We start from the raw sequence: 14,318 nt of genomic DNA, 5'->3' as shown, positions 1-14,318 counted from the left end.
ATGTTAAGCTTTGTCTCAGAGACTGCTTCCCAAGGAACCTACCCTGTGCCTGGGATGACAGGGTATCATGTCAGCAATTTATCCAAATGATTCGGGGGAAAGGAATTAAAAAAAAAAAAAAAGCTTATACTGTACTATATGCGAAACTTTTCTAGAAACTTGAGGTTGTTTCTAAGTTTTAAAAAAATTAATATAAAATTGAAAAAGAAAAGAAAAAAAGCAATATAAAATTGAGTGGGGAAAATATAGAAAGAACAGGCTGATGAAAAGCCGAAGAAAAACGTATGACAGAGGGCATGGTTTACCAAAGAAATGAGACTAACCAATGAACAGCATATTCAAGGTAATAACGCAAAAGAAAAAGAGATGAGCAACAAGGAATAAATCTCTTATACAGTATTTATCACTCAGTGATCGCTGCATAACTATAAAATCAGTGTTAACAATGCACATTTTCTGTAATGTCCTTAACAAACCCTTTTGAGTATTAAAAATGTTATAATAATGTTTTTGAAACCATAAGATCTTTCTCACACACAAACATAAAATTTTGCAAACTCACAAAATATGCCACATCTTACATTATTGCTCTCGCGCATGTTTGCCTGTTTCCTTTCAAAATGCAAGCATGCCTGAGTTTATCTACATGACCTCAACTCTCTCTCACCTTAAAAACAAAACACTTGCTATATTGTTACTCAAAATGTTGCCCCCCTGGACCTGTAGCACTGAACCACTGGGAAACATAGAAACATAGAATTATCAGAAACACAGAACTCAGGTTCAAACCCATACCTACTGAAACAACATATGTATTTCAATAAGATTCCCACGTGATTTTATAAGTACATTAAACTTCGTGAAGCAGGTTCTAGTTTTCACTGTGGAATACAGAGAGCTACAAAGAGCATTGCTCCCACCCTTACAGAGAAATAACGTCAAACTAAATTCAAATTTATGATTTATTTTTAAGCTTTAAGGGAACTCAAGTCACAAAACAAATAGCTGGGCCTAAATCAAAAGAGAAGAGGCCCCTGCAAGGACAGAGGAGATGTCAGCACATGTTTATCTGAGACAGATGCAACCGGACACCATAAGAACAGGACGGCTAGACGAGTAAGGGAACAGGTGAAAGCAGGCTGATGATCAGTGAGTCATTGTGAAGGATTCGGGTGCGAATACTCTGTGGGAGTCTGCACCTACCTGCAGGTTCTTTCACTAGAAATCTCACCAGACACAAATGATAACAGAGGGAGCCCTAAGAAAGTGTCCAGTGGTTCAGATCTAGAGGAAAGGAAAGCTGCAGAAGGGACAGGAAACTATCTGAATCCCTTTTTCAATCTCTCCTATGAGTCAAGGCCTTAATCTATGAAAAGGGAAAAAATACTGTCACCCTTAGGGTAGGTTTTGCCTCAGACTAATTCAGTTTTAGCACTCAAAGTCCCACATTCCAAGAAAAGAAATGTTCCCCCTAGTCACTGGGTAATTTAATTTGAAAGTGGAGTTTCAAATCATCTTCCTGATTTCTCTAAGCTTCCTACCAAAGGAAATGCAAAGACATTACTTGCTAAATGGTCTGCATATTTTCTACACCATGCTGTTAAAAAGAGGTGTAATTTGCTTACCCATGGTATAACATTTTTCTCTGATAAACTAGAATTCTACACAGGACTCTGTAAAAAATGAGTAAACTGGTACCATATGTTTAAATTACTTTCAGACTCCTGACTGATGGGGAAAGAGATAACCTCAGTATTACTCAGGATACTGCCCAACACCCCCTGCCCTCCACATCCAAAGTTCACTTTAAAGAGTTGAATTCTTTATTGGTACTGCCTCCGCAGTCAACTAAAATCCAGCTTCTCCCCACATAATTCTTACAAAACCGACAAATACATCACTCTTTTTTTTTTTTTCTCTTTCAAGTTATTATATCCAATAAACCTTCTATACCCCCAGCACCCACCCCTCTCCCCAGTCTTCCTCTTATTTGAACTATCTAAAGCATCAGATCATCCCCTCTTTCTTGAAATGCTCTCTTCTTCACTTAGCTTCTGGAATACACTATTCTTGTTATTTTTCCTAACTTTGTAGACATTTCTCAGTCTCTCTCTAGTTTTCATTCCTTTTAATTTCTTTATTTTTAATTAGAGGATAACTGCTTTATAATATTGTGTTGGCTTCTGCCATATATCAACATGAATTGGCCACAGGTGTATGTATGTCTCTTGATCTTCGTCTTCCCTTCCAACAAACATCACTGTTTTTCAGAGTTCTATCCTGGATCTTCTCCATCTACATACAACTGTTGACACCTACACTTACATCTTCGGCCTAAACTTCAATGAGCTCTAGATTTAAGTATATAAATACACACACACACACACACACCCCTACTCCCTTGACATCTCCATTTATATTCACAGAGGTATCTAAAACTTCAAATCCATTCTTTCCCCAGTCTTCTCCCTTGCAGTAAATACTATGTTTTACTGAGTCACTGTAGTCAGAAACCTAAGTCATCACTTACTATTTCCTTTCCCTTAATTTCCTTCCCATCAGATCACTCTCAAAAGTCTATTTGGAATCTATCTCTTCCTCTTCATTTCCATGGCCTCCTAGTCTCAGGCACCAACACTGCTAGCCTAGACCACTGTAACAGCTTCCTAAGTGGTCTCCCAGCTTATGCATTGCACTCTCCAGTGTGCTCACTCAGTCGTGTTTGACTCTGCGACCCTAGCAGCCAGAGGGCTCTTTAAATACCATTACTCCATTCCTGTTTAAATGGCCTTCATATGGTTTACCCAGAAAGGTCCTGACTAATCTGGCTTCTGCCTACCAACATCTCATCCCATACTCTTTGTTCATTAGGTTCCACTCATATTTGCCTTCTTTCAATTTCTATAACACGCCAAGTCCCTTCCTTGATACTTGCTTCTCCTTCTGAGAATGCTCTTCCTTTATGTCTGATGAATGGCTTCTTCTCAATCCTTTATTATTTATATTTATCATCTCAATCTTAAATATTACCTAAATAAAAGCTTTCCTAGATCACCTTTAAGTAAAGGTCCTTCTGTTTATACTTCTAATAGCACACACTATCTATAATTATTTCATTATTTACTTTATTTCTCATATCTTTCCGCTCTTCAAAAATGTAAGTTTCATGAGAATATTTTCCTGAATTAATTCTCTGATGCACCCGCAATATCCAGTACCATGTTTATGATATGGTAGGAGATTAACAAATATTTGTTACATAAATAAATTTTCAAAGTTTAGGAAGGTTTTCTTTGAACAGTATGCTAGGTACGTTTTTTAAAAGCTCATTCAAAAATCTAAAGGAAAATTACAGTAAAAGTTAGAAAATTAAGAGATTTATTATGACAGGTGGAAGTCCCAGATACTAGTTTTTTTACTTTTTCAAAATTCTCCCACAATTTACAAACTTTTTGCACATTGACTTTGATCTGATTTCCCTTATTTTAAAACTAACAATGCCATATTTGCTTTTGTATTGAATGTGTATATTATGCAAACATATAAAAGGTAGACTAAGTTATGTTACCAGCACAGGTGACTTTTATCAAGAATTCGAGTTGTTACCTTTTTTCCAGCATGTTAAAAATCCCAGATATGAATATCTGTTGTCATTGTTATTTAATCCTTAAGTCATGTCCAACTCCTTTGTGACACCATGGACTGTTGCCTGCCAGGTTCCTCTGTCCGTGGGATTTCCCAGGCAAAAATACTGGAGTGGGTTGCCATTTCCTTCTCCAGGGGATCTTCCCAACCAAGGGATCAAAACCAGGTCTCTTGCATTGCAGGAGGATTCTTTACCCACCAGGAAAGCCCTGTGAATATTTAAAAAGGTGCAATAATGAAAACAGGGATTTTAGAGTCAAACAAAGCTAAGCTAAAAACTTACTCTACTTACTCTACTCTGCCACACAGGTTTAAGGATCTTGGGCAAGCTCCTCTTAGCCTCAGCATCTTAATCCAGAGAACGGAGATGATTCATTCTCTCTCCAAGAGAAGTAAACAGAATAATTACATGAAAACTCACTTAATTAGCTCAGTATGTCTATAGCAAATATTCAGTAACTGCTAAGTAATGTAATGAAAATAGTGTCAGCAGCAGCAATAGGGGAGCAGTGGGATGTCTACTATAAAATATAATAACCATTATACAACAGAAATTCAGAAGCTATATTACAAAAATATCATGCTAATTTTAAAATCACAAATGTTTTAATAACCTAATGCCCTAAATAATCTGTACTAAGACTTAGAAAGAAGACAGAAAATCTAAATTAAGCCAAGTAAAGAACACCATTCTAACTTCAACTAAGTACCTTTTAGATATTTACAACAATCCTTTGAATGGCCATAATTGTAATGTTAGCACAAATACAAGATCTTCAATGTGAGATCTGAAGAGTCAAAGATCAGTTAACAATGTGATAGGCACAATGGGCTAGCTGGAAAGACAGGAGAGAGTAGTGGTCTGTGTCACTGAAACATCTATCAAGATTTCTATAGAGTGAGGTAAGTTAGAAGGAGAAAAACAAATAATGTATATTAACATATATATATGGAATTTAGAAAGATGCTACTGATGAAATTATTTGCAGGGCAGAAATGGAAACACAGACGAAGACAACAGACTGTGGATACAAGGGGTGGGGGTGGGGAAGGAGAAGGCAGGATGGATGGAGAGAGTAACGTGGAAACTTACACTACCATGTATAATGTAAATAGCCAATGGTAATTTGCTGTATGACTAAGGGAACTCAAACCGAGCTAGAGGGGTGGGATGGGGAGGGAGATTCAAGAGTGAGGAAACATATGGTATACCTGTGGCTGATTCAGGTTGGTGAAGCATTTATCCTTCAAGCAAAAAATAAATTAAAAAAAAAAAAGATTAAACTCTACTGAAAAACCTAAGGGTGAAGAGAGAGAGAGAAAATGAAAGAAAAATAATAATAAGAAACCACCATGGAAGAGTGACAAAAAGCAGACATTAGAAACCGTAACAGATGCCAAGAAGCAGCCCTCCTTACACAGCAGCAAAGTTTACCACAACCACAAGGGATGAATGAGAATAGAGTGGCACAGTCTGAGGGCACTGGAGATAGGATGGGGAGCGGCACAACAAATCCAACACCTTTCACCAGCACTGAGACACGGTCTGAAAAGCGTGCCAGCTGAAACAGCACAGTGTTCTGGAGGCACTGAGTGTGATGACTAGTACATCTACAAATAGAAGTAAGTAGCCCCAGAGAAAAATCACTGTATTAAATACAGTAAACAAAAACTCTGACATCTGGTAAAAGCAAAACTGTGCTCAATATACTTTACTAAGGCAGAGAAAAATGCAGTATGTTCAGATATGTTGCCATCAAAAATAGTCAAAGTAAACATTTCAGAGGTTAAGAGAAATGACATTTTGCTGCCTGCAAAGTCCTTTGTGTAGAAGAGTCTCTCATTTACCAGATGGTTTCAGGTAACTACATTATTATATTTTAACAAGTAACTACTTGCTTTTATGTGGTTATTTTCATTAACTTAGAGCAGACATAAACCTTTGAGTCAAGGACAAGGCTAGAGTTTTACTAATTAATTCAGCTGACTAGCAAAATGCTAATAAACTCTGCACTCAGGAATTTAGCCCCTATTTGTCCCAGTTAGCTTTATACTCTCACATGCCAAAGAAACCCAGAAAAGAGTAGAGTTATGCAAACTCATCACTATTTTTAGAAAAACTAAAACAGTCATCATTAATAGTGGTTCAATAACAGATCATCCCTAACTTTCAAGGTCATCCATTATCGTTAGTTCTGCCTGACCCTTTGGATGACCCTATAACACTGCAGACTTTATATTATTTCAATTTTCCCATCTATAAATTTGTTTATAAAAACTTACTTGTCACAATTACTATAAAAAGTAAGCAAATAGTCACTACTGAGAGGACCACCACCAAATTACTGGTGAATTCAACTATAGCAGTGTTTGACTTATCTGGAAGTCCTATTTTCTAAGTGTCTAACTTTTAGAATTTAGTTAAGAACTTAGAAGTGAAAGGACATCGCAATCAAGGAAAACAGTTATTGCGAAGTTCATTTATGATAATGAGGTGAAGAGTCTGATAGTGAACATGTGCTCAGTCACTCAGTCGTGCCTGACTCTTTGCAACTCCATGTACTGTAGCCCACCAGGCTCCTCTGTCTATGGAATTTCCAGGCAAGCATACTGGAGTGGGTTGCCATTCCCTATTCCAGGGGATCTTCCCAACCTAGGGATCAAACCCATATCTCTTGAGTCTCCTGCCCTGCAGGCAGATTCTTTACCACTGATCCACCTGGGAAGCCCCAAAGAGTCTGACAGAGAGGTGAGGAATTACTCTTCTGTCCTTATCCAGAGAAAAATAAATGTAAAATGGAGGAAATGAGCTAGAACAAAAAGAATATACTGAAAATAGCAAGTATCAATGGATGATAGGCAAAGGGGAGAGACAGGGACAAAGAGCGAAGAAGTAATTGTCTTTTCTATTCATATATTTATATGAAATACAGCATTTCATATGAAGCAATGGCCATTGATCAGACTGGTTTTTATTTTGCTAAATTCCTCCCCTTCCTCCCATACAATGTCTCCTCCAGGGACAGTTGGCAATATCTAGAGACATTTTTCAGAGAAGGCAATAGCACCCCATTCCAGTACTCTTGCCTGAAAAATCCCATGGGCGGAGGAGCCTGGTAGGCTGCAGTCCATGGGGTCGCTAAGAGTCGGACCCAACTGAGCGACTTCACTTTCACTTTTCACTTTCATGCACTGGAGAAGGAAATGGCAACCCACTCCAGTGTTCTTGCCTGGAGAATCCCAGGGACGGGGGAGCCTGCTGGGCTGCAGTCCATGGGGTCGCACAGAGTCGGACACAACTAAAGCCACTTAGCAGCAGCAGCAGCAGAGACATTTTTGGTTCACAAAACTTGGGGTGAGGAGGGTGGGAGGGGGCTACTGGCATCTAGTACCTAGAAGACAGGGATGCTGCTAAATATCCTATGTGAAGGACAACCCCACAACAAAGAATTATTCAATCCAAAATGTCAATATTGCCAAAGTTGAGAAATCCTGATATAGAGAAAAGGACCTATACATCTCTCTGTCTCTCTCTATATATATATTAATCAATATATCAATATATAACAATCAAAGGAATCACTGTCACTACACTGGCACTCAGAATGTTCAAAAGTCTTAAACAAAAATCCAACATGTTACTGGTGTACATTAATAAAGAACGATGCAACATAAAATTTCTAACAGAAACGATTAATTTTTATACATAACTAATAAAAAGGAACAAACTACAGTTATCAGTTATGGTTACTACACAGAATATCTCCTCCTAATTTTCCTTCCCTTGAATCTACACTGGCCTTAGCAATTTGCTTGATCAATAGCATGCAGCAGAAATGACATTTGGGGACTTCCAAGGCTAGGTCATACAGAGAAGGCAATCCACTCCAGTACTCTTGCCTGGAAAATCCCATGGACAGAGGAGCCTGGAAGGCTGCAGTCCATGGGGTCGCTGAGGGTCAGACACGACTCAGCGACTTAGCTTTCACTTTTCACTTTCATGCATTGGAGAAGGAAATGGCAGCCCACTCCAGTGTTCTTGCTGGAGAATCCCAGGGATGGTGGAGCCTGGTGGGCTGCCGTCTATGGGGTCACACAGAGTCGGACACGACTGAAGCGACTTAGCAGCAGCAGCAGCAAGGCTAGGTCATAAATCTGTGGTAGGCTGAATAATATTACCCCCCACCATATGTCCACATTCTAATCCTTCAACCTGTCTTCACAGGAGAGTTTGCAGATGTGACTAAATTAAGGATTTTGAGAGAGAAAGATTATCCTGAATAATCCAGGTCAGTTCTAAATGTAATCCCAAGGGTCCTTATAAGAGAAAGGTAAAAAGGTCAATGATGTGACAGCTGAAGCAGAGATTAATGTGAGCAGGAACGAGCACATGCCAAAACCTGGAAGAAACAAGCACCAGGTTCTCCACTAGGGCCTGGAGAAGGACAGAACCTTGGTAACACTTTTATTTTAGCCGCTTAAGTCTAATTTTGGCCTTCAGACTTCAGGAACTCTAACTGAATGAACTTGTGTTGTTTTAAGCCACTATATTTGTGGTAATTTGTTACAGCAGCAATAGGAAACTGATACAAAGTCTTACCACATCTACTCAGCTCTCTTGGAACATTTCCTCTGGGAGTCCTGATTCATTTTCAGACTGTCATGCTAGTGAAATCAAATGCATCTACACTAGTCAGGAGTTCCATTTGAGCCCAAACTCCCAGTCACGTCCAACAAAGTGCCAGACAAGCGAGTGAAGCCATCTTGGATCCTGTAACTAGCTCATCTGCCAGCTGTTTACTAAGTGACCCCCACAGATACTGCATGAAAGAGACAAATCACCCAGCTGAGCCCTGCCTATATTCCTGATCCATAAAACCATGAGATATAACACAATGGTCACTGTTTTATGTCACAAATAACTCTAGAGCTCAAGTTACATGTTAAATGATGATTAAAGATTGTTAATAGAATATATCCATTTTATAATGGAAAGGAAAAAAATCCTATTTATGTTATCTGTTTTCTAGGCAGAATCCCTAGTTATAGGGCTAATCCAATATGTTCATTAACTCTTAAAACTATTCACAATTAAGGCTGTTGGAATATACTGCCATAATGAGGCTCTTCCCATATTGGAAAAATAACTGATAGTAACAAAGCTTCATTTACTTATCCAGGGCCAAGATACAGAAGTTCCCAGCTTATTAGAGATGACTCACTCCTCCTGATTCAATCCACATTTCATATCCTCATCTGTTCTCCTCTTGGAGGTCCAGTTATTCTTTTATTTTCTTTTACTGTTTCACCAAGGCACTGAAATATCTTTATTCACAAATGTTAAACTGGAGTATGAAATGTTTTCTTGCCCTCTTTCCTATTCTCTCTGAGCAAAAGCCAAGATTATCACCAATTCATCCCAGAGGCTAACAGCTTAATAGCTTTGCTACTTATATAATCCTATACAAAGGGTTGACAAAAATGGGAATACTCTTATTAAAGAGTCCAAGATCCCTAGTGGATTTGAACTCCAGGAAAAGTCATATTTGTTTTTATGTATTCTAAGGCATTTGGTTCCATCACTTCATGGCAAATAGATGGGGAAACAGTGGAAACAGTGTCAGACTTTATTTTGGGGGGCTCTAAAATCACCGCAGATGGTGATTACAGCCATGAAATTAAAAGATGCTTACTCCTTGGAAGGAAAGTTATGACCAACCTAGAGAGCATATTGAAAAGCAGAGACATTACTTTGCCAACAAAGGTCTGTCTAGTCAAGGCTATGGTTTTTCCAGTGGTCATGTATGGATGTGAGGGTTGGACTGTGAAGAAAGCTCAGCGCAGAAGAATTGATGCTTCCGAACTGTGGTGTTGGAGAAGACTCTTGAGAGTCCCTTGGACTGCAAGGAGATCCAACCAGTCCATTCTAAAGGAGATCACCCCTGGGTGTTCTTTGGAAGGAATGATGCTAAAGCTGAAACTCCAGTACTTTGGCCACCTCATGCAAAGAGTTGACTCACTGGAAAAGACTCTGATGCTAGGAGGGATTGGGGACAGGAGGAGAAGAGGACGACAGAAGATGAGATGGCTGGATGGCATCACCGACTTGATGGACGTGAGTTTGAGTGAACTCTGGGAGTTGGTAAAGGACAGGGAGGCCTGGTGTGCTGCGTTCATGGGGTCGCAAAGAGTTGGACACGACTGAGCGACTGAACTGAACTGAACTGAATGTATAACAAATACAATGAATCCTGCTCATTCTTGAAAAACTAAATTGATATTTTAAATGTTTTTTAAAATAATTACAAATAGAAATAGTAATTGTAGAAATTTGAAAACAAATTTGGTTTAAAAAGCTCAGCTAGAATTAAAAGGCAATAGTAATAATATCAGCACAACAATGTACTGTCAGCAGAATACGGACTCTTTCTGGAAGAAAGACAACAGGTTGAACAGATAAGTTGAGAACATAACATCTACTTTAAAAAAACCTTGGCAGGAAATCAGTTTGTAATTTAAAAATCACAATATCTTACTTAACCATAACCAGACATCCCACAAAGTTTGCTTTATCTATTACAAATTGATTCTAAGGCTTTATCTTGCCACAGACTATATCAAATGCCTACTGATAAACACATAAGAAAGATAAGGGCCAATGTGACAAATTTCAGCAGTAGATCCACTTCCATTTCAAAGCATAGATGTTTTCTTGTAATGTTTCCACACCAAATCCAAAACACTACATTAGATCATGCAAGCACCCGCTTTCCAAAAACATGTAAGATTTCCTATTATAAGAAACAGCTCTTTTAATGATTTATTTCATTAGAAAGTGCACTTAGTACACACACATTTAATACACAGGCTGAGTATTTAAAAACACTCAAAAAGCAACAATAAAAGAAAAATATGACAATTTTTCATTTGTCTGGGGAAAAAATTTATTTCAGCAATAGATTGAGCTGTATGCATTCTTGACATAAGAAATCTCTTTACCTTAAGTGGTTAATGACTAGGGTAATTTACTAGTTATGATCCCAGTTATCTCCCTCAAAACTATATGCACTGACTGGTATCGAAAACTGTATTAGAATTAATTCTATACTAAAAACTAAAGCATCATCATCAATAAATGTCACATGAGTCAAAAGGCACTAATTTAGTCATTAACATTGGTAAAATTAGTTGACTTAAACTTTACAATTATTTAGCTTGTAAGTCAAATAAGCATTTGACTACTACATTGTTTCCTATATCCTTGCTTGTTTATCTTGAACAAACACAATTTAAATTACCAACTTCTCTCTCATATAACTTATATATTATTAAGTTTGGCACTAACTGATCTCCATTGACTGAAATTTATAGGTCCTTTCCAGTATTTAAAACCATGTTAAATTTTAAAGCATTACCTTCACTGGAAAATGTAGCATTCCTACCACAATACTATTGGCATGTGCTAAAACAATAAGGTACAAGGTAAAATTTATCCATGTGTATCACAGAACATGCTTTTCATGAACTGTTATAAAATCATATTAAGAAGGCCCTCCAATCTTGAAACAATGTTAATACAGAATTTCTAAGAAATTACTTAGAAAAGGCCAAATGTGAGTTTAAACAGTCTTATACATGGAGAAAGATTCCCAAAACTAATGCTCTGGCATGGATGTCTTTATAGTTTTTTCCAATGGTCATATTTTTGGAAATGATTATTTTAAAACCACACACTGAGTGCACATATAGCTTACAAATATGCTAATATCTGATTATGACTTCATATAATATCATGATTACATATTGAATAACCGAATTGATTGGGATGTTACATTTTTCCTATAGAAGCACTGTGAGTAGACAATGTCTGGAATGATCCAATACCATAAATTATTCCACAATTCCCTGAACTGCAGAAAAGAAAGAAGTTAAAAGTTTTCTTTACTGCTAAAGAAATAACTAATAAAAAGTTTCTGAAAAAGTAGTATAGAAAAATCATGCTTATGAGATACGTAATTCTTTCCTCCATTCCTATCCACAGATCAAAGAAGCACTTTCAAGTGCCTCTGGCAAATGAAACGTCTTTTTCCAAATAAATGGGCTCGTAACGTAAGGAATTTATGAAATGGTTATTTACCTACCAACCCTGAAGGAGGAGAGGCATAAACTTAGAGGAAAAAAACACAACTTTCAAACACACCAGAATGTAATATAAAACAGCAGCAATGTATTTTGTTTGTATCAGGGTATTTAAATGGCAAAGGTATTTTAAGAATGAATGATTGATCACTGGTCCCTTTCACCTCTTCTGGTTTTCTGACTTTTTAGCTCTTTCACTTGGACTCAAATTCTGACCTACCAGCATTCTGCACTAGTTTTAAAAATATCCTCTTTTAACATGTTAGCTTAAAAATAGCTTGGTTTTCACCATTCCAGATTATTTTTAAGCAGAAGTCTGCTTTTTATTGTAGAGTCACAGATTTCCAGAAAAAAAACCCTTCCTATCTACTGCATTCTTTCATCCTCTGAGGAAACAACAGAAAGGGGAGTTTAACTTGGGTAGCACCAAACCTATGATGGACTGACTTGCCAGTCTGTATGTGCTATTGTTGGTCTACTCCACTCTTTCCATTTCCCAGGAAAATGTTTCCTTCGGCTGTTCAAATGAATCCAACTGGAGGCGTGTACAAACAGGCAGCTGAGAGTATCTCTGCCTTAAGAAGCAACATCCCTTCTTTCGGACCCACACATCTTCTTTTGATAACCATTCAACAAAGTTTCCTCCTGCCTGTCGGCTTAGCCACCTGCACGGCTGCACGTTCCCAGAAGCAGCACGAGCTAGGGGACAGGACGACTAGCGGGTGTGGGGGTCGGGGGAGAGTGAACACGGCAAATCTAAACAAAATCAGATTCTCGTCGGTTGGTAACTGGGGCTGAAGCTCCGAGGAACCAGACAAGCGTTGGCCCCGGCTGCCTGGCACGATCCGCGGCTGTCCTACCTGCCCCGGGGACACTCAGGAGGCGGAAAGTTCCCCCTCCTCCGACGTCCCAGGCGCGAGGCCAAGAAGGCGAGGGGAGCGGCGGCCAGGGGCCCAGGCCGAGGGGCGAGCGGGGGAAAGGAGGGCGCCAGGCCCCCCGGATCGCCCCCCTGGGGTCCCCCTTACCTTGGGCGATGGCGATGGACTCGAAGCGATGCAGCTCCTTGAGCAGGCAGCTCCTCTCGCTGGAGTGCAGGCTGTAGATGAAGTCGCGCGCGCCCTGCGCCGTGTTCAGCGCCTCTATGGGCTCCTTCTTGGGGTGGGTGCCCAGCGCCCGGGGGCCGCCCGGGGCCGCGAGCGCCAGCAGCCCCCGCCCGCAGCAGCACCAGGAGGGCGGCCGGGGCGCGGCGGCGGCGGCCGGGCCCGGCCTCAGGCTGCGCGCGGTCCGGCTCCTCAGCAGCGGCAGCAGCCGGGACATGGCGGGCTGAGGAGCGGGGACCCCGCGGCAGTCCGGGAGGGCGATTTCTGACGAGGCCTCGGGAAAGAAGGAGCTGGCCTCAGCCCGACCCCGCCCCGACGTCCTCCTGATAGGCGGCCGAGGCGCCGGGCACCATGCACTCCCCGGGCCCGCGCGGCTGAAGCCTCCTCCTGCGTCCTCCTTCCCTTCCCCGAAGGCCCGCGGCACCTCCGGTCCCTCCCGACGACGAAAACTTTCTCTGAGGCGGCCGGGCCGGGAGAGCGCTCCCGGAGAAGACTGGCTGGCAGGCGGGCTGGCGGCGCGGGCGGGCGCCTCCCAGCCGACCCGGAGCAGCGCGGCCGGGCGGGCGGGTTCGGCAAGGGTTTGCGTCTGTCAGTCTTATCTTCCAGAGGGATGAGTCAGCCACGCGCCGCCCTTCTCCGGCACCGCCCTCCCTTATCGCCGGTTTTCCCAGCCTCTGGCCGGCGCTCGTCCTCACTCCTCAGGTCTGTCTCAAAGGTGCCGCGCTCTCGGACCCCAGCCGCCGCCGCTACCCCTAGCGGCAGGGTAGGGGGTAACAGGGCGGGGCGAAAGAAGGGGGCGGGTAAGGGGCGGGGCTGCGCAGGCGCAGTGCGCAGGCTCTCGGGGCGCGCGCGCTCCCGCGTGAGGCGAGTGCACGCGCGTCCTCCCGCCCTCCGGTGCTTGAAGGTGCAGGAAGAGGGCAGTGGCTGCCGGCCCTAGCCTCCGCCACATTTGAGTCCAGACTGAGGGGTACGGAAGAAGAGCCTTGAGCCCCTCGCTGGGCTGGGTAGTGAGACTGCCACCCGTCCCGCCCTAGCGTCATACCTGAATCTGAGGCTGGTTCTGAATGATGGTCCAGCGTGTGGCCCCCTTCGCTTGACACGGGCCTCACCACAGCGCCCTGCTCAGCCTTTGGGTTGTTGAAGCGCTCAAGCCGCGCCGTTTGCCAAGTCACCGCACACCCCGGCTTCCGCCGGAACCCGATCTCTGTAAAGGGAAGGCGAAGCCATGTCTACCCCTTCCCAAGAAGGCTTTGAGACCTTGACACTGAGAACACTTTTCCCCGTTTTAATGCAAGCACTTTGCAGATTGTTAGTGCTGGAGCCTGAGGCATGAATGCCGCAGACCTTTTCCAGGTGTTTGTTCAGGTCTGTTGGGTTGATTTTTTTTTATCTATGCTGAGACGGAAAGAATTCTGCAATTTTCCACCATTTCCA

General features: G+C 41.6%; 1 protein-coding gene across 3 annotated transcripts in view; it reads right to left on the bottom strand.

Annotated features, from left to right (window-relative positions):
- Positions 1–13,619, bottom strand: part of TMEM65 (transmembrane protein 65) — a 47,090-nt gene extending 33,471 nt beyond the window's left edge. Inside the window, exon 1 of one of the 3 annotated variants that reach the window (XM_061438660.1) lies at positions 12,810–13,619. In XM_061438660.1, coding sequence (XP_061294644.1) covers positions 12,810–13,101 — 292 coding nt within the window. In that variant the 5' untranslated portion in view covers positions 13,102–13,619. The remainder of the gene's footprint in view (positions 1–12,809) is intronic. The other 2 variants (XM_061438662.1, XM_061438663.1) reach the window with 2 other exon arrangements.
- Positions 13,620–14,318: the final 699 nt, after the last annotated feature.

This window comes from Bos javanicus, chromosome 14 (genome assembly GCF_032452875.1).
Source record: "Bos javanicus breed banteng chromosome 14, ARS-OSU_banteng_1.0, whole genome shotgun sequence".
NCBI lineage: Eukaryota > Metazoa > Chordata > Mammalia > Artiodactyla > Bovidae > Bos > Bos javanicus.
Note: the sequence above shows the minus strand (reverse complement) of the source record. Positions and strands in the feature narration are given on the sequence as shown.